Consider the following 20218-nt stretch of genomic DNA (forward strand, 5'->3'; position numbering starts at 1 on the left):
GGCTGTAGCTCTGCTCTTCCCACTACCTGTGTGACTGAGTCATAACAACCAGAGGGCAGGTTCGTTGAAATGGAAAACCAGAGCCAGTCCGCGTCTTTCTGCCACTTGCTCTCAGTTGAGTGGGCTTATCTGCCACCTCCAGTCTGCCGGCAGGACCCTGCCTCTGGAAGGCCCACCCAGGCGTCTGTCTCCTCCAGTCCGGCTTCTCCACCTGAAGCTGGGCGGGCGGTCTGCGCAGCCTCTCGCTAGGGCGACTTGCCTTAAATTCCAGTTGTTCTTCCGTCAGACCGTTGCCAATGAGCCCTGAGAGACTGACTCTCTGAACCCCAGTTGCTGTCCTACGCCTGCTGGAATCTAGAGGAGAGAAGAAAATTGTTGGAGCCCCCGGCTTCCAGCTTGGTGCCCTCTTTATAGATGAAGAACTAGCAAGTGTGGCCCAGTGAGAAATGCACAGACTGTAGTTAGATGGGTTTGGGTTCCATTTCTAGGTCTGCCAGGTGTTGATTGCTGTATCACCTGACCTTGGTTGGGCAGGCAAGTTACTTAGCCTCTCTGCACGTCAGCTTCCTCACCCTTAAAATGGCAGTAACAGTACCTGTGCGTGTGGAGTTCCTGGTGCTGTGTCTGGTTGAATGTGGAACCTCGTATTTCTGCGGCTTACTGCAGGCCCCTACGTCACCTAGAAGTGCTTTTTTAATAAAGGTTCGTGGGGCCCAGAAACAGTAATCGATTGGGATTTCTCTATTGGAGTTTACAATCTCTTTGGACGGTATGATAGTTAAGCAAACAGACAGCTGGAGACTTGTTTCAACTTGAGAATAAATGAGAAGAATCAGACCACGATAGAAGCAATTTTCCCACATCCGGACTGTCAGAAGCCAGCCCTCTGCCATGCTCTAGCAGGTCTCTGCGGCCTCTTCCTTTCCCAAGCGGAGATTAACAGACAAGTTGTTGCCAGTGCAGAGGTGCTGGGCAGCCTCCATGTTGAGGCACATCTGCCAACCTGGCAGGGCCGTGGAGGCTTTTCTGTTGAGGAGTGAGCCTCATGTAGGGGCACCACGGCCTCCCTGCCTGCCGCTTCCATGGGAAGAAGCCCAGGAGAGCTGGTCACCTGGGAATACAGTAGGGCTGCCCGGCCACCGAGCCGCCGCAAGTGCCGGCACGGCCGCTGAAGAAGACGGGACACTTTGAAGCATGTGTCCTCCTGCGGAGTGCTCTCCTGCTGTGTGTCCTTCACAGAGAGAAGTGGCTTCCCAAATATTGCTCCAGTTAAGAAGTTGAACCCTATTAATGTGGAAATTCCTTGGGTTTTAGAGTGATCACATCTGGGACTGTTGAGTCCCACCCAGTCAGCTTGTTCCAGTGCGTCCTCTTTTAAATTTGATCTCAACTCATTATAAGAAATAACCCCAAGCTTTATGACATCAGGAACATTTATCAGGTGTTTGCCATCGTCAGGTATTGTTATAATGTGTTTTCTTTCCCCTCGTTTAATTTTCACAACCATATGAACCAGGTACCATTATTGTCCCCATTTTACAGAGGAGGAAACTGAGGTACAAATAGGTAAGGTAACTTGCCAGGGGTCGTGTAGCTCATAGGAAGTAAAGCCAGGTTTCAAAACCAGCCTGAAGTGTCCACGCCCTTTACTTCTCTACAGTGTTGCTTGTTGTTTATAGGTACACCCACTCGAAAGCGAAATGAGCTTATTTCTGGTTTAGTAAGACCTGTGTCCCAGGCAGGAGGGTCGCAGCAAAGCTTGAGCTCTTTAGAGTGCTAGAAAGAAAACTTGTCCAGTGCTGTGGGCAGTTATTCTAGAGGATCCCCAAGGTCACTGTGAGAGCCTCTGACTGTCCCCTGAATTCCAGCGCAGAGCCCCTAGAAAGATTATACAAAGGTTGGAGAGAAAACAGATTTCTGCTTAATGAAAATGTTCCCCTAAGATTATTGTGAAACTTATTTTTTTAACATTTAACATTGTGTCTAGTTTCTTAAATGATTTTCAACTATGCGAGATTATCCAAGGATTCTCTATTACCAAAGCTGATGTTTCAGTTAGCAAGGCATAGAAAGTCTGTTCATTTTCCTTCTTGCTGGATCCCAGCCCTTTCTAATATCCTCTACTAACCTCTTTAATTTTTTTGATCTTTGCATTTCATCTTAGCTGTAAGCTTCTTTCTGTATTTTCTTTAAAGTTCACAATACCCATATGTTCTTTGGTCTTTACCATAGTTAGAATGGTACCTATTAGACTGATATATTGTTCGAAAAGAGAAAGGCTCTTTCAGACACTAGTAATTGTTTTGGATGAGAGTAGGAACCTCCGGTAACCCCAGGCGTGGGCCTCCTAGGTGTCCCTTCCAGACTGTTCTGAGCAACCCAGGAAGTGTCAGGTCAACAGACACTTTGTGACTGGATGGCCGTGGCCAGTGATCTTGTGCCAGGAGGTGCTGCTAAGCCCACTGCTGCAGCTTAAAGGCTGGTTGCAGGAGGAGGACAGTAGGGCAGACTGGCTGCCCCAGGACCAGAAGGGACCTTTAGAATGTTGTCCTGGAATATGTTGTCCAGACATTTGGCCTCATCTGGGAGGAAGGAAGCACAGTGGGCATGGAATCAAGTCATGAACTACGACAGTCGCTCTTGGCTACGTAACACAGCTTTATGCAGGGGAATACTTCACTGCCACCTCTTTCTCATTAAAAGAGGTGAGCGCTGGTCCTCCAAAAATCTTCAGAGCTTTTCTTCTGACAGGTATAGCAAGGACTTATTATGGAGGCTTTCTTCCAGTAAACCTAGGAAGTATCTCACATTCATCCGTAAAATAAACCACAAGGATGACCATAGAGGAACTCAGCTCCATTTTACAGGTGGGAAGGCTAAGGTCATCAGAACCCCACACCATCCCGGAGTCTGGGGAAGAACAGAGACAAGGCCAGAGCTGCTGGCTCCCAGCTTGGGGTTATATAACTCCTTCAACTCCTCAAGTCCCTGGAAACTGAGGCCAATTCCCTGGAAGATCATTCTGTTCTCTCCTGTTTTTTCAAGACTAGAGCCAGCTTGATCACTGGCTCTGAGGCATGTATGAGAATGACCCGTTTTCTTTCTTCCATGAACTGAATGCCTACCGTCATGATCATTGTTGAATCAAGTTGTATTCGAACTTGCCTGGCTCTCATATTTTTATGTATGTTTGGCTTATATTTTGAAGAACCTTATTTCATTTATGTATACTCTCATCTGTTTCCAAAAAGGATTTGAGAAGACTTGCAACAAAGGAAATAAACAGTAAAATGAATACAGTAGAAAGAAAGACAGAAAATCAGAGCCAAGGAAAAGAGGCAGAAGTAATAGGACATCTGTAAGAGAGCATGATTCCTGTGACTGGGTGTCATATTATCTGACTTCAGTATCAGAAATGCAGAAATAGCTTCCTGCTTTATGGGGAAGAGACAGATTTCATAAGGTTATTTCTTATAACAAATCTCACTGAAAGTCAGGATGCTTTTCCTAGCACTAAAAGCTCTTTCTCACATGAGGCTTGATAGTGGGGGCATTAAGTGTTATAGTGGACAGATTTTTACATTTGTGGCCAACGAAGAAGGAGGTATTATAAGGCTATTTCTTAAACTCGGGTGAAAGTTGAAGGATAAAACACAGCTTGAGGAAGGCAAGTAAGCTAGTGAACGAGCTCGTGTCATCTATAGGTGTCACTTCCCTGTAGCCTAACTTGACTCAAGGACAAAGCTTAGACCACCTGCCTGAGTGAGCAGATAGCCTGTCACTTAGGCTGCTTCTGACACATTTCCCTGGTGTCCGCTGTGTGTGTGATGGAAACTATGTAGCAGAGGCGCTGAAGTGGGAGGCTCTGGCAGGTGGACATTCTCCACTGTTTGGGGCAGGACCACAAGCTTTAGAAAGTAGGTGGCTAGGCTGCAAAACTGATATATCCTAAATGCCAGGAGACCCAGACAATCTCTCTGTACGATGCACAGCCACCTCCATGCATGTGGAGGGGCCATATGCAGTTCCCACAGTCAACATGGGCACTTCCCTGCGGAAGCAGCTTTGGGCAGTTCCAGTCCCTGAAGAGTGGTTGGCCTGAGCCCTAGAGCTCTGAGCAGAGATGGCTCTGGTCTGGTAATGTCCCAACAAAAGTCACCCTCTTTGGCTGTGAAAATCCTCAAAAATGCTCCTGCTGTGAGTGGGTCAAGCACGTCGGTTGCAGCGTCCCTCTGCATACGACACGTGCAGACCTGTTCACCGTGCTTTGTGTTCCCCGTTGCCATATTTCTCAGGAATTTGCGGGGTAAAAATGTGGCCCAGTGACCAGGGAAGGCCTGATCAGGAAAGCTGGGGCAAGGGAACGCCTGTTCTGCTAACACAGGTGCTGGGAAGGGGAATGAGGTCTTCTGTGCTGGTCTCACCCAGCAATAAAGGCAGAGGTGCTGTGGAGTCATGGCCCGCAGAGCTCTACTGCCCCGGCCTTGCTGGTGAGCCATGAAGTAACCCTCAGACAGGCGGGCAGGAGGGGTCAGGGCTCTTCTCTCCCGGGACTGGCTTGCTGACTGAGGCAAACCCAGGATGAACCAACCAGGTTGGCCTCTGTGACTCCTGACGAAAGAGCAGCCTTCCCTATTGATTGACCGTAGCTCCGGAGACAGACGGCTTTTCTTCTGAGCAAGTAAAACTTCAGCATTGAAGAATCCTTGACCTGTCATTTTTAACCTTAATGAGGATAGAACGAGCCTCTGGAACAAGGTGCAATGGAGTCAGGAGAAGTGGCTTTAAGTGAAAACACAGCTGTGGGGTTTACAGACGGCGCTGCAGGGAGGCGTCATCCAGTGGGAGCGGCCAGCCTCGCTATAGACTTTCCAACACTAATGAATCGGGAACTCCATGCTGAACAGGATTTAGTTTGATGGGTCCCTGTGCCAGCAGATGGATGTATTTTTCTTGAAAGACCAAGGTGCCAGAAATCTCCATGATTACGTTACTGGAGCGAGGCTCTTTTTTGTGGTTTGTGCAGTTGAGCGTCAGGACTGCAGGATTCTCTTGCGCTTTCTCACTCTTATTTTTTCCAGGTCAGAACCAGAGCTTGGGGTGGGGAGGAAAATCCTGCTGAATGAGCAAGTTCTTTCTTAAAAAGCTTTCTCCAAGTCCAAAAAGACTTCAGTGGACTTAGGAGAAAGAAACTTAATACATTGCCGTAGAGTCACTGTGAACCAAGCGAAAGCCAAGTCCACAGCATCTTTGTCTTATAAAAGAAAGCAGAGAGGAGATGGGAAAAAAATAATGCTTAGGAAATCCAAACCAAACAACAAAAACTAAAGAAGAGAAACTAAAGATCACCTCAGAGAATGTGAAGATTTCCTTCTAATAAGATTTTTCAATTGCAAAACCAAGGCTCAGGTAGAGGTAACTTTTCTCTTCTTTTTAAGTATGCCATAAATGGCATACCTCAGATGTTTGAACTATGATGGGATTTGCCACTTTCAGCTTAAGGAAGAGTTGGACACCCTGCAAGACCAGTGGACTGTGAGGGCAAGAGTCGGCCATGCAGAGGCTGGAGGCTTCCCAGTCTGGTCCTTGACCTGCGTTTGAACCTTGGTCCTAATAGCTAGCAGATTGAAGCAAGCTCACTGGCCTCCCGGAGAACCCATGTTGGTTTGAACTGGAGCAATGCTGGCCACAGAACCAGCACTCTGCTTTCACCAGCTACCTCTCATTACTCCCCTGTGAGAGGAACTCGGTGCTGGGTCGTGGAGGTTGCCCCTGTTCGGTCATGGAGCAGCCTGCAGAGAGGGGACCCACTCTCTTATGCCCGGCCTGCAAGTGCCATCCAGCCCATGGCCAGAAAGAGAGCCGGTTGCCTGCCAGAGGTCATCTTGGAGCTGTTGTGGACGAGACAGGCAATTGCTAAACTTCTTAACACATCTCTTACCCTACCAAAGTCAGGCCAACGTTTTCAAAAGCACCAAAGACTCTGAGCTGGTATCACTTAGCTGATGGAGTTTAGTACCAAGTGGTCTGTGTGTATGTTCTCCAGGAATGTGGCTGTTTGGGAAAGCCAGCTGTGCACCTGAGCAGATTAGGGACCGATTTGCTCATTAGCCCGCGGGAACATCTAGCAAGCCACCCCTCAGCCACCTTTCCTGTCCCGTCCCATTACTCTTTCTCAGTTATTCTTATGAATGTAATCTGGCCCATTGGCTTCACTGGGCTGGTGTACAGAGTGAGGTCATGCTTCCTTTAATGGTTACATTAAATGACTCCATGGACCCCTCTGCTGCTTAGCCTGGGGTGTTCATTCTTCCCCTTAGGTTCACCTAAAGGCTCTTCCTCAAGCAACGTCTGAGAACCCTGAGGAAGCCTTCGTTGGTCCTGAATCGGTCATTCTTACCGCTCACCTGTTGTCACCAGCTGGGAGGATGGCCCTGTGGCCTCGCTTGCCTCCCTCTCCCGCCCTAGACCTGGAGGGGCTGCAGGAGGACCTTCTGCAGACCTACCAACCCCCGTAGGGCCTCTACCCCCACGTTCCCACAGCCCTTGGGGAAGGACTGCGGCCCCTTCCACTCACCCGGGCTCCGTCAGCTCACCCACGGTGCCGGTTTCCCTGAGGCAGGAGGGCTCCCAGCAGGAGTCTCACGCTCCAGCTGCCCAGGGCCTACCCTCCTCTGTGGTCTGGCCTGAGCCCCTGAAAGCAGAAGGCTCCTCTCTTCCCTGCTTGAGAGAGATTGGCTTGTCCTTTGTCCAGAGGAAAGGCTTGTCTCTAACTAGACCCATTTAAAGGTCTCCTTCCTCTGCTGCAAGAGGCTGACAGAGCAGCCTTGTCGCTGCCTCATGGGCCCTTTGCTGCCTTCCCTCCTTACCCAGTACCAGGGATGTTGTGCGGTTGGAAACTGTCCTCCCAGGGAAGAGGTTGACTCATAGCGGGCTCTTCTGCTTGACAGTGGCAGCTGCCTCTGGAAAGGGAAAGCCGGGCCTCATGAAGTCTCAGAGTAGCTGTCATCCTTGCAGGCCAGCGTTCCAAGCTGAGCCACTCTGTGGATGGACCCCTGTAGGCCTTGATTAGAGCCCGCACTGGCACAGATGGCAGCCTGTAGGCCTGCCTGTTTCCTTGCCACGCTAGGCTCAGTAAATACTGTTGAGTGAAGGACCGAGTGCCTCTTCGTAGGTACTGGCAAGATGGGAGCCTCTGGACACCGAGAGGATTTGAGCCACTGCTTGTAGTCTGGTGGCACAGCGACTGAGGGGTGGCACACGTGCGGCAGAATCTCTCTACAGAGGTGAGAGTGATTACAAACTCGGATGAAATTGGGTGACTAGGAGCTTGCAGGGGAACATGATTCTGTGTCTGTAAAATTTTTTTTTAATTATTTATTTCTGGCTACATTGCGTCTTCGGTGCTGCACGCGGGCTTTCTCTAGTTGCGGCGAGCGGGGCCTCCTCTTCGTTGCGGTGCATGGGCTTCTCATTGCAGTGGCTTCTCTTGTTGCGGAGCACGGGCTCTAAGCGCACGGGCTTCAGTAGTTGTGGCACGTGGGCTCAGTAGTTGTGGCTCACGGGCTCTAGAGCACAGGCTCAGTAGTTATGGCACATGGGCTTAGTTGCTCCACGGCATGTGGGATCTTCCCGGACCAGGGCTCGAACCCGTGTCCTCTGCTTCGGCAGTCGATTCTTGACCACTGTGCCACCGGGGAAGTCCCTGTGTCTGTAAATTAAATGACTGGAGCAGTTAGTCGCTGACAGGTAAACGAGATGCTCCAAATCTCTACTCTGCAGTTCAGCTCAGCGACATGCTTTGGGTGCCTGCTGTGGACAGAGATAAGGGCACTGAGTGCCCAGGGTACCTGGTGAAGCTACCTATCCCAAACCCTCGGACTCACTGGGGAGAGCGGCCCTGCCTCTAGTTACCAGAGGAGGGAATAATAGAAGGTCCAGTTTTACAGAGAGAATCTCAAAGGATGTGTGGGATCTTGCTGGGACAGACAGGAAGGGCTCCCCTGGAAGCAGTCGTGGCACAAGGAGGGGCCCAGAGGTAGGAGAGTGTGCACGGCTTGGTCCAGCCTCATGCAGTGAGCTGTGCAGTTGTAGAAGGAACGCACAGAGCTTTGCAGCAAGACAACGCCGGGGCGCTCTTCCCTATCTGGCAGACTCGTGTTTCCCCTTCAAGGCGCCCGTCTTCTGCCCTGGGGCCCTTCCGGGTTGGCATACCCTCCTCGGCACTTGCCACCCCACCAGTCCCTTGGTCACAGTCCATATTTGTTCACGTGGGCAACCAACCCCCAGAGGGCCTGGACCGTGTTTGATTCATGAATATATTTCCGACATGTAGACAGCAGGAAGCCATCAGGGTTCTTACAGATGGAAGTGTCATCAGGCTTGTGTTCAGAAGGATGGCTCAGCTGTGTTATGGAGAGTGGATTAGAGAGAGCAGAGCCAGGGCAGTGGAGAGTGTCGGTGTCCTTGAGAGAAATAATGAGCAATTACAAAGAGCGGCCGGGGCCCGGAAGGCTGGCAGAGACCGGGCACAGCTCCATCGAGGCCCTGGCTCTGCTGTTCTCTGGGTCTTTTGAGTCTGCTTCCTGTGTGAGTTGGCTTCATTCTCAGGCTGGTAGCAAGCAAGTTGCAGCAGTTCTGGCCCTCGTGCCCAGAAGCACCCAGCAAACACTGGCCTCCGTTGGATCACATGACCATTCCTAAAGCAGTGCCTAGGGCCAGGAAATGCCATGCACTGGCTGGCATGGGTTCCTGATCAGTTACTGAAAGGTGCATGAGGTTACCTTAGAACGGCCAGGTCCAGCCCCGGAGATTGGATCTGCTTCCCCTTGAATCCCCTGGCCTGGGGTGGGAGGGCGTATAGCTGAATGAAACTAGAATACCATTAGGAAGGAGGAAATGACTGCTAGACATGCACTTACGTCTGCTCTAGGGACCAGCTGGACCGATTCATTCATGTATTAAGCCATGCACATAGTAGGCGCCTACTCCCACACCCACACATACCTACACACCTGCAGGGACACGCTTTGTGGACTGGTTTATCTGGGCAACAGCATCTCATCCTCCTGAATGAATATCAGACCTCTCAGGGAGGACCCCACGCCCCACCCCAACCTCTGACTCTCCGTTTCTCGACTTCTCCTTGCATCTTGTGATTGACTGTTCCATCTCCAAGATCAGACATGGCCTTCTCTCTGACCACAGCCTCCAGTGACTCCCACAAACCCTCTCCTTGACCTCATGGACACCTCGGAGGCCAGTATAGGCCAGTGGTTAGCAACATGGACTACACTTCAGTTCTGCCACTTACTTGCTAATTTACTTAAACTACTCTGCAGTGTAAGGATAGGAGCCAACCTCGCAGGGTTGTTGGGAGGATTAAATAAAGTCACACGTGAAAGGTGCCTAGGACAGAGGACGTACTCAAAGAATATTAACTCCATATAAGACCTCCTTCACCCAGACTCTTCTGTTTTCTTCCAGTCAGTCCCTTCCATCTGTATTTCCTGCCTGTTTCCCCATAGAGTCCCTGATCCATCTGTTGCCAGTATTATACCTCTACTCCCTTGATCCCTCAAACCTATTCTTCCCTCAGGCCTTTCTGGCAAATGCTCAGCTCCACACCCACCTAACTTTCTTCATGCCAGCATCTAGGTTGCTAGAAAAAAAATCATCTGGACAGATGGTTGCTACGGTGACCTCAGATCCTGTGGCCTCAGCTAGACCCGTAATGCTCCCTGGCAACCCTTATGCTCGTCTCCGGTCAACTGCTTTTCCTGTTCTCCAGAGAAGCAATTTCAAACTTTCATCATATTCCTCCAACTTCCGTTCCTTCCCTCACCAAACCCTCCATTCCTTGCAGGTAATTTGGCCTCCTAGTTCTTAGAAAAGCACAATAATCAGGCTGGCACATTCCAAACCACCACCATGCCCGCATACCACCCCCCCCAAATCCATAGATAGATCTTCAGCCCCACCCCGCCTTCCCTACTGCTGCAGTGAGAAAGGGTCTTCGCTTGCATGTCGGATTCCACCCCCTCCTGTCATCTCAGGCATCTCTCTCCTGTGTCTTCAACCCCTCCCTCTATATTTCCTCCTTCTATCAGCATTTAAACAAGTCTCTGTCATCTTACAGTCCACTCTCCTTCAATCCCGCATCCTGGTAGCCAGTCCCATTCCGTTCCATTCACCTTGGCTCTTCCCAGCCACTCTGCGGTTTGCTGAGAGAGTTAACACTCATGATCCCCACTTCCTCCCGCTCTGCTCATTTGTCAGCCCATCACGCCCTGACCTCTGCTCCCACCGCTGTCCTGAGGGTTCTCGTTGCTAAATCCTGCGGATTCTTGGTTCAGATGCTTGTTCCTCTCTTACTTGACCTCTTAGAAGGATTTGACACTGCTGAGTGCTCCCTCCTTACGACGTGTTCCCCCCTTGGCTCCTGTAACGTCATAACTTAGAACACCGTGGCTACCCCTTCTCAGTGTCTGTTGTCCAGCTCTTAAATGTAGCTGTTCTATCGAAAACCTCATTTTCACTCAACATACTCTCTCAGGACCATCTCATCCACTCCAGTGGCTTCAGTTGCCATCTGTCTTCGCATCCAAAGTTTCCCAGACCTGTACCTCCAGGTTACGGTCTTGCTTATAAAATTCAGAATTGTTTACACAGCTGCCTACTGGTCACCTCCACTAAGATACCTCTTGGGCACCTTAAAATCAGCACCCCCAGCCCTGCCATTCCTCCTTATCACGGGAAGCATCTACCTGGCTCTCCAAGGCAAAAACCCTTAGACATTCATTGTCTTTGGCTCCTCTCTCTTTTGCAGACTTTATTATCTCCGGGCCATCACCAAGTCCAAAATTCTGGTAAAGTGGCAAGAACACAGGTTCTGGTTGAAATTCCAGTTCTAATTGTGGTTTGAACAAATTACTTCACCTTTTTCCAACTCAAGTTCCTCACCTGTGAAAAGGAAATAGTAATACCAAATTCACTTGGCTGTGGTCACGGGGGACTTCTCTGGCGGTCCAGTAGTTAGGACCCCGCGCTTTCACTGCCGAGGGCCCGGGTTCGACCCCTGGCCGGGGAACTAAGGTCCCACAAGCTGTGCGGCACGGCCCCAAGAAAACCCAAAAACATAAAAACAAAAATACAAACAAAAAACCAAATGGTTGTGGTCAGGATAAAGGAAAGCCTTTACTTGGTAGGCTTTCAATAAATATGAGGGCTCTTCTGTCTCCATTTCCTCTCTCCCCATCTCCATCACCACCTCTGCTTACTCACCTTATTGTTGAATTGGTGTACATATAGTTTCTTGACCTTGAGAATCCCCCAGGAATGAAGTTTCCCATAATTCCTTCATGACTAAGGACAACAGCTTACATCTCGTCATGCTTCTCATAAAGACTTTGGAAAATGCAAAGAAAGTAAAGCAGTCACTGTTGCCATTTTGATATCGTTCCAGTCTTCTATGCGTTCTTTGTTCTTTTTTTAATGTGGTTTTTTTCCCTATATAATTGAGTACACATCCTGCTGCTTTTCATCTAATCCAGATACTTTCCCAGGTTAACAAAAGTTCTTCATAAACAGTTTAATGGCTGCCTGCTATTCTGCATGTGACTACAGTGTGGTTTATTTAACTATTTTGCTATTGTTGGCTTTTTAGAGTCTTTCCAGTAAATAATACTGAGGTAAACAGTTTTGCAAAAAAAAAACCCACTTTTTCTCCTACGTTTATAATAATTTTTCTAAGCCATAAATTCATAACTTGAATCACTGAATTGAAGGATTTGAAAATTTCTAAGCAGTGCAGTCTGAAGTGGACTAAATGAATATAGGCCTTACCTTAACTACAAAGAGGGAAGTAAAGAAAAAAGCGTTGTAATTAACAGATATTTTAAAATAATTGTTTTCTGTTTTACTGAAAGAGGGCTTGGAAGATCCAAGCAGTGCTCTGTGGGGAAAACATGCCTTTGACCTGAAGTTCCTGGGTCCATGATGGTAAAGGAGGGCTTGTTTCTGTTTTTGTATTTTCATCTGGGTCAGTGAGAGGACAGGCCATTCCTACAAGCTCGTTTCCCTCTAAGGAAGAGAAAAATCATCCAGCATCTAATGATGCAGATCATTAGTTGTGTCAACAGCCTTGCAGTTAAAAAAAAAAAAGTTATAACAATGTATCCTCCTAATGTGCAGTTAATTTTAGTTAAAACTTCCCTGGTGATTTTAATTTTTTAATTTAATTTAACTTATTATTAGTTTGTTTGTTTGGCCCCGCGGTGCAGCTTGAAGGATCGTAGTTCCCCAACCAGGGATTGAACCCGGGCCACCGCAGTGAAAGCACCAAGTCCTAACCACTGGACCACCAGGGAATTCCGCCCCTGGTGATTTTTAAACCCAGTGAATTTGTAAATCTAGTAAATGGCCCTGCATTTGGAAATGTTAGAGCTGCCATAGCCAGCTGGGCTCTAGCAAGACACACACAACTCACTGAGCTCGGGCTTCCCAGCAACACCCGAGCGCTCCCCTCAGAATCCATTTTTTTTTTTTTTTTTTTTTTACATCTTTATTGGAGTATAATTGCTTTACAGTGGTGTGTTAGTTTCTGCTTTATAACAAAGTGAATCAGTTATACATATACATATGTTCCCATATCTCTTCCCTCTTGCGTCTCCCTCCCTCCCACCCTCCCTATCCCACCCCTCCAGGCGGTCACAAAGCACCCAGCTGATCTCCCTGTGCTATGCGGCTGCTTCCCACTAGCTATCTCCCTTACGTTTGGTAGTGTATACATGTCCATGCCTCTCTCTCGCTTTGTCACAGCTTACACTTCCCCCTCCCCATATCCTCAAGTCCATTCTCTAGTAGGTCTGTGTCTTAAATACTGTATGCTAACACATATATATGGAATTTAAGGAAAAAAAAAATGTCATGAAGAACCTAGGGGTAAGACAGAATCCAGAGTTTATTACCAGATTCCTTGTTCCTGATCTTCCCTAATCAGGAAAAGCTACTGAGTGCCTCAAGGTTAACATGTCCAGGACTTCCCTGGCAGTCCAGTGATTAAGACGCTCTGCTCCCATTGCAGGGTTGCAGGGGGCACGGGTTCAATCCCTGGTCAGGGAAGATCCCACATGCCTCGTGGCACAGCCAAAAAAATGTTAACATGTCCAGAACCAGACTTTGGACTCTCTACCCATCCCCGCATTCAGTCTTCTCACTCAGCAAGGAAACCACCACCTGCCTGGTTGTTTAAATCAAAAACTTGAACCATCCTTGATTTCTTCTTTTCTGTCCTCACCACTCCCCAACACCAAATCCATCAGCATATTCTGCTGATTCTACTTCTAAAAATTTACTTGAGATCTCAAATTGTCCATTTCTCTCCATCTTGCCCAACTGCCCTCTCGTCCCAGCCCCCATCACTGCTCACCTGCACTACTCGGTAGCCTCCCACGGGGCTCCTACTTCTGCTCTCTCCTCTACAATCTTTTCTCTATGCAGTAGCTAGAGGGATCCTGCTAAAACTTAACTTTGGTCATGTCACACACCCGCTCCTTAAAACATGTCAGAGGCTTCCCTTTGCTAGTAAGGTAAAGGCCAAAAACTCTAACATGGCTGAGAAGGTCCTGTGTACCCTGCCCTGGCCTTGCTCTCCAGCATCGTTGCCCACCATTTCCCCATACACATCCTTCAGTTCCTGCAACTCCTGCACCGAGGGCTCTATACATGTTATGTTCTCTGCTGAGGAGGACCCTCTTCTCTCCCCATCCATCCTTTCCACAGTCTAGGTAGCCCCTCCTTCCCACTTTCCCAGTCTAGGTCAGGTTATTTACTTCTATAGAAACATGGGAGGTTTTTTCCTTCTTTAGAGAACCTATTGCAAAGTTTCATATATATAAAAAAAGGTTTTCCATTCATCAGCATAATTATGTGATGGATGTCTGTCTCCTCTGCTAGACCATAAGATCCTCTCTGCTTACTGTTCACTGTTCTTTCCCCATCAGCTAGCTCAGTGTCTGGCACAAAGTAGGTGCTTAATAAAAAAAATTGGTTGCATGCTAACTGAAGAAGTCAAGTCCTGGTAACAGTCCTCCTTGACAACAGTGTCCCCTTAAGGTGCGGGCTCTTCCCAGAGCGGGCAGACCCGGGTTCTCCACAACACATCATCTTGAGGGAGTGTGATTTCGCTTGTCTTGTTGTTGTTGTTTTTCATTTCAGCTATCAGAATGAATAGAGCATGCTACCTGAAACTTACTTGTTTTTCTCTTCTCTCCTTATTCAGCTAAAGCTTGCTTTTACTCTGGACCACGAGACAGGATTGCCTCAAGGATGTCACATCTACGAGTACCGTGACAGCAACAAGTAAGTCACTCTGTGGGAAAGAGTGTCAGCTCACCATGTCCTGCAGAGGTAGCACCCATAGCCTTCCTCACACTGGGCTTCCCCGACAAAGGGATTGTCAGGGAGGGAATCACAATTTTTGTGACTATACTAGAAAATAGCTGGCACAAAAATGTTTCTCCTGTAAAATCTCTTTTGCCCTTCAATATAGGACTTGGAATACTTGTGTAGGAGCAGGTGTAATGTATTAGAAGTCTATTTCAAAGCAAAGCCTCCTTTCCAGGCTCCAGCTCCTCTAGATACTCCCCTACCCACTTCATCTCCAATCATGCGCTTGCTAATTGGGTTCACTGTGTGACTTTGGCTTTTGTTGTCATTCAGTCTGACTAAACTATGTTTATAGGTTTGTTGTGATACTCCACCTTGTGAATTTTTCTTTCTTTCTTTCTTTAAAAAAGTTTTTTAAATTTTTAAAATATTTTTTATTGGAGTATAGTTGACTTACAATGTTGTGTTATTTTCAGGTGTACAGTAAAGTGAGTCAGTTACACATATACATATATTCACTCCTTTTTTAGATTCTTTTCCCATATAGGTCATTACAGAGTATTGAGTAGAGTTCCCTGTGCTATACAGCAGGTCCTTATTAGTTATCTGTTTTATATATAGTAGTGTGTATATGTCAATCCCAATCTCCCAATTTATCCCTCGCCGCCCCCTTACCTTGGAAATTTTAGAGTTGGGGTACTTCTGGGTACTTACAGAGGTTTAAGTTGGTGGCCTTATTAGAAAGATGGCGCCTGGCATAGTTTTATACACCTCTTCTCTTCATCACAGACTGCCTCCTTGACTGTGTATTTTTGTCTGTGGGCCAGTGAAAGTGGTGATGAGTGAGATAAAGGGCGTGTGCCCTGATGATGACAAGGACTGATGAATGGTGAGGGCAGCTACCCTTGGGCTCCTACTGTGTGTTAGGCACAGTCCAGGGACACTACGTTTGTCATCCCACTTAATTCTCATGGTAACCTGAAGAGTTTTCTTTTATTATTGTTGTACTTGCAGAAGCTGAGGTCTAGGGAATGTATGTAACTTGTTCAAGGTCACTTGCCACAGCTGTGTGAGGCAGCGGTCAGCATTATCACATTAATTCGGGGAAGAAAATAGATGAAAGGCAATTGATGTCCCAAGTTGCTACTTTTGGAAACCTCATTGATGACAAGAATAGTCCCAACCTGGACTCAAGGACTAATTGTTTGAATATCCAACTGTTTAATTTTATCCAGTGGAAGGATCAAATAGGCACAGGCCAGTGGAATCATACATTACCTTCCAGAAGAGAAACTCACGTCTTCTTTAAGAGCTCATGCTCTGTTATGGGTGGAAGATGGGTTACTGTGTGCCTTTGTGACCAAATTTCCATTCAGATTACTTTCAAGGCATTATTCCTCTTTGTAATTTATCTTTAGGAGGATGCTATCGTCAGCTATTGTGTACCCTCAATTCCCACCAAGTTAATCATTCAGAAAAGGTTGACCAAGCATCCTTTAACACCATCATTCCTCCTCTTGGATGGCACTGTTTCTGGAAGACAGTTACAGGATTTCTAGGCCGTTGTGTCAGAGATACAGTCTCAGCTTCTGATAATGCTTGGTTCAGTAGAGAAGTAGGGCTAGACTTCTCTGGGTCAGGACTGACGGGGACAGGTGAGCGAGTCCCTTGGTGGCAGGGGCAAGCATTGTTAGGGAGTGAGAGAACTGTAAGCGATAAGCCCTCCTTGTCAGCGCTGCCATGAGCTCCCTGATGCTTGCTGGATGGCAGTGGATGGCAGCCCGTCACACGACAGCTTGTGGCCGCAGAAACACAGTGGCGTCAGGCTCAGGGGTGTTTACATACTCCAATTCTGGCCTGACTCTCTGCTCTTTGGAAATAAGGTTGGCAGAGTTTTTGTTCAGTGGGAGAAGGGCACCAGCTTTAAGTTCATGTCTGAGCAGTTCAGAGGTCCGGTGACAACAACTTACGTTGTCTTTAAAACCGATCGGAGAAAGTAGCCTAACTCTGTTTCTTGGCCTAATTCCCAACTCCTAGCATATTATCAGAATAAGCAATGTAGGAGAGAATGTAGGAGCTGTAAGTACTGATAAGCTTTGGACCAAAGACCTGTAAAAGAAAGCCTTTGTGTAGGAAACTGGGTAGGAGCCATGATCTCGGAAAGTATGACTATCAGATGCCTCAGTGGTCCCTCCCTACCGTTCTCTCTTGCTAGAGGCAATCTTGGAGTTTATTCTCAACCCGTGGACAAGTTTTCTAACCTCCCCGAGCCTCAGGTTTCTTCATCTGTTAAGAACAATGGGACTAATGATAACTTTTCTGGCATGATTGTCACGGGGATTGAACGGGAAGACATTGTCGCCGGCCTAGCACGTAGAATGCCCACAGTAAACGTTGACTGCCTCTCCTGAAAAATCGTCTCAGGAAAATCCTCACGACTTCGCTTCTGTTTTCCCAGTGCCAGCAGGGCTGCATCCCTGCACTGTGGCTGCAGCTGGCAGAGTTTTGAGTAGGGAAAAGGCTGGTGCACGCTCCTCTGACAGCCCTCAGCTGTGAGTGCTCTGTCCAAAGGCAGCCTCCCCTCCCCACTGTGAACTGTGAAGTCAAGCGTGGAGAACCCCCGAGCTTGCCTGCGACTTTCTCCTCTCTCCCAGGCTCTGCCCTGTGTTCCTCTGTTTACTTTTAGGGACAGTTCCCTCGACTACCTGAATCTCAACATTGGTGTTTAGGAAATGAGGAGATTCCACCCCAGACCCTAAGGGGCCCATGTTGTCTCAGCCAAGTAACATGAAGGCAACGGCAGCAGAGAGATGAGGTTCTACATATAAAAGAAATTAGCTGAATATTAGTTTGGTACATTTAGTAATTGAAACTACCGCTTTTATCTGGGTATTCTCTGCAGTATAATTTGTAATCATTTTCGTATTTATCCCTGCCAAATTCAGTCCATCAGCAAAGAAGTTTTTCTGAGTAAGTACTGTGGCGCTCGGTAGTTCTCCCCAGTGGCCTTTTCCTATTAAATGGAGTAGTCCTGAAAGTAGGCACTCCGCTTTTATACTTCCTGGACTCTCGTGTCAGCTTCCTTTCCTGGAATATCCTAGTAGCCCCGATCCGTGACTCTATGTCATCCCGTTCTTCTCCGTCAAGAAGCTCGTTTAGCCTCTGTGCTCCAGGGAGGACAGGCCCTGGGACTTGTCCATCTCTGGTGGGACTTAGACCCTGGAGGGCACGGCTCTCAGGTAAGCATTCTTAAAGCTCTGAGGTCATTAGGGGAAAGAAGCTGAGGTACCTATTGTGCCTCAGGTTAGCTTAGTAAAGCTCTTCTCCTTGAATTATTCTGCCAGCCTCCCAAACACTGTTCAAATCTTCATCTAAGAGGTGTGAGGCGCCAGCCTCCCCACCACCCTGACAGGTACTGCCAGTTGCAACCCACAGACCTGGGGACCACCTTCTTTTTCTCTGTTGCAGAAACTTCACCTGCCTTTAATATGCATGTTAAACCAGTGAATCCAGAACTGATTGAAAGTCATGTGTTTCCAGTTAGGGCTCGGAGGTCTCTTCAGAGAGCAAAGAACAGGCCTAAAAGTGTGAACAAGTGATTCATGAGAATTCAGTTCAACATTTATTAAGCCCCTACTCCATACAACGTATTGTGCGAGGCACTAGGGAGACAGAGATAAATGGGGCCTGGTCTGTGACCTCAAGGAGTTTGTGTAACTAGAAGAAGACACTGCAGCACCCTCCATGGTGCGCTCCAGCGGTGAGGGTTGAGAGCCGTGGGAGTAGTACTGAGGCCAGTGGCTGCTTCTGACTTGGGAGCAACTCCGTGGATGGTGGCGCCCTGCACAGACAAACAGCTTTGTCCACATACTCCCCACCGTCCTCCTCTTCACCGCCAGGACGGCTGAGCTCCTGTGCAAAATGCCCTCCCTGCCTTTAGCTCTTTCACCTCCAGCGCTTCCACTCTGCAGCCTGAGGGAGCTTTACGTGCCTTTTCATTCTGGTTGCTTTTGCGATGTTATTTTTGTCTTCAGTGTTCTGCCATTTTACTACATTACGTCTAAGAGTAGATTCATCTGTACAGCTTAGGACTCAGTGTAGTTCTTCCCATTTTGAAATTATCTATTATCTGTTTTATTCTCCCTAATTTGTTCTTTTGGAGCTCCTCTTAGAAACCTACCATCTTATTCTTTCTCTTTTTCCTCCTCCTTTTCTGCCAGTGCTGCATTGTGGGGCACGTCCTCAAAAATGTCTGTCGGTTTACTGGTCTCCTTATAGCTGTTTATAATCTGCTCTTGGATACCCCTTCCTGATTTGGGTGTTTAGTTTTAATTTTTAGAAGTTCTGTTGGGAGCTTTTTAAAATCAGCCCATTATTTTTTTTTTACTGTTCTTTTTCTCCTGTCCTAGTTTTTCACTATGATTTCTGTTCCTTTCATCTCTGCCAGTTATTTTGATTACACTCATTTTATAGCCTCTTTCTGATTGTTCACTTATTTCTAGTTCTAAGGGTACCAGTTCTCCCACACGTCGTCTCTATTGACTTGCCTTTATGGTGGTTCATTTTTCCACACGGTTTGTTCTTTTTTATCAGGAGATTGTCTTAAGCAGGGATTGTGTTCACTGTGAGAGTCCCATATGCCCCCGGTTGTGGATGCATTCTTCCATTGCTTTTGCCATTATTCTGCCATGAGCCTGGGAGTTCTGTAGGTCTTTTCCCGGTTTGGTGTTAACCTCGTGGCTTAGGGTTCTCAGAACCCGGGTAGTGTGCATTCAACCTCGACACACACACATGCGGTACAGGCTTGGAATCCCATCCCACAGAGGAGCGCCTCCCCTCCGCGCCATATACAGACATTCCTCTGGGCTGTGAGAAAGGTCTTCCTGGTCCCTGTTCAAAGACCAGCAGCCCTTCCTGGATCCTGGCTTTCTGCAGGGCTCTCAGTTCCAGTTCCCGGCCAGGTCTTCTCCCTTCTGTGGGCATGAAAACCTTAACTCCTATAACTGTGTCAAGGTCTCCTACCCCCGGCCCTCCTTTGCTATGGTAATGATTATGGCTTTGACTTAGTTTCCTCTTCATTTCAAGTAGCTGGGAATTTTCCCTTCTTTCTTTAATGCTCAGTCATAGATTATTCTTTTGGTATATCTTATCCATCTTTTCTTTGTGTTTGTGTTGGGAAAAAGGTCCACATCAGTTCAGTTTACCATCTTGTCAGAACCAGAAGTCTAAATAAACTTTTGAAAATGTGAGTCTGATTACTCATTCATTCAACAAGCGTACAGAGAGTTTCTGCTGGATACCAGTACAGAGCTAGTCACTGAGGCTGCAGCGCTGAATAAACACTCACGTGGCCCTCAGGGGCTCATAGGCTAGAGGAAGGGACTGGGCACCCGTCACCAGAAGACAGCTCTGTGATTAGGCACTTACCCGCTCCAGCGTACCCCACATTCCATCCTGCCAGACCATCTTGAGTCTGCCGCATGCAAGGTGTCTCTGTGTGACCATGCCATGCCCCGTTTCTAGAACACCACTGTTTCCCACCTCCCACTCACACCCATCTGGGTAATCTCTACTTCTCCTTCCACTCTCAGCCCAGTATTACTTCTGGGAAGCCATTCCAACCCCTGACAGCCATCACGAAAGGCTGAGGCATGAGTGCCTTCTCCACAGTCCTCTGCCACACCTGTCCGCTTCTGCTTCTGCTTCAGCATTCATCACAGTGCACTTCAGGCACTGGTTTACTTGTCTCCTACTTCCTCTACGCTGAGTCCTTTTAAGGTCAAGGCCTTGTTTTGTTTATTTCAGTACCTGTAGTGCCTAGCACAGGGGT

General features: G+C 47.8%; 1 protein-coding gene across 6 annotated transcripts in view; it reads left to right on the top strand.

The window, feature by feature from the left end:
• DIS3L2 (DIS3 like 3'-5' exoribonuclease 2) overlaps positions 1 to 20218 on the top strand; it is a 378320-nt gene that overhangs the window by 324926 nt on the left and 33176 nt on the right. For all 6 annotated transcript variants that reach the window (XM_004262593.4, XM_033425292.2, XM_033425295.2 and 3 more), the window contains one exon: positions 14282 to 14361. In XM_004262593.4, coding sequence (XP_004262641.1) covers positions 14282 to 14361 — 80 coding nt within the window. The remainder of the gene's footprint in view (positions 1 to 14281; positions 14362 to 20218) is intronic.

Source organism: Orcinus orca, chromosome 7 (genome assembly GCF_937001465.1).
Source record: "Orcinus orca chromosome 7, mOrcOrc1.1, whole genome shotgun sequence".
Classification (NCBI taxonomy): Eukaryota; Metazoa; Chordata; class Mammalia; order Artiodactyla; family Delphinidae; genus Orcinus; species Orcinus orca.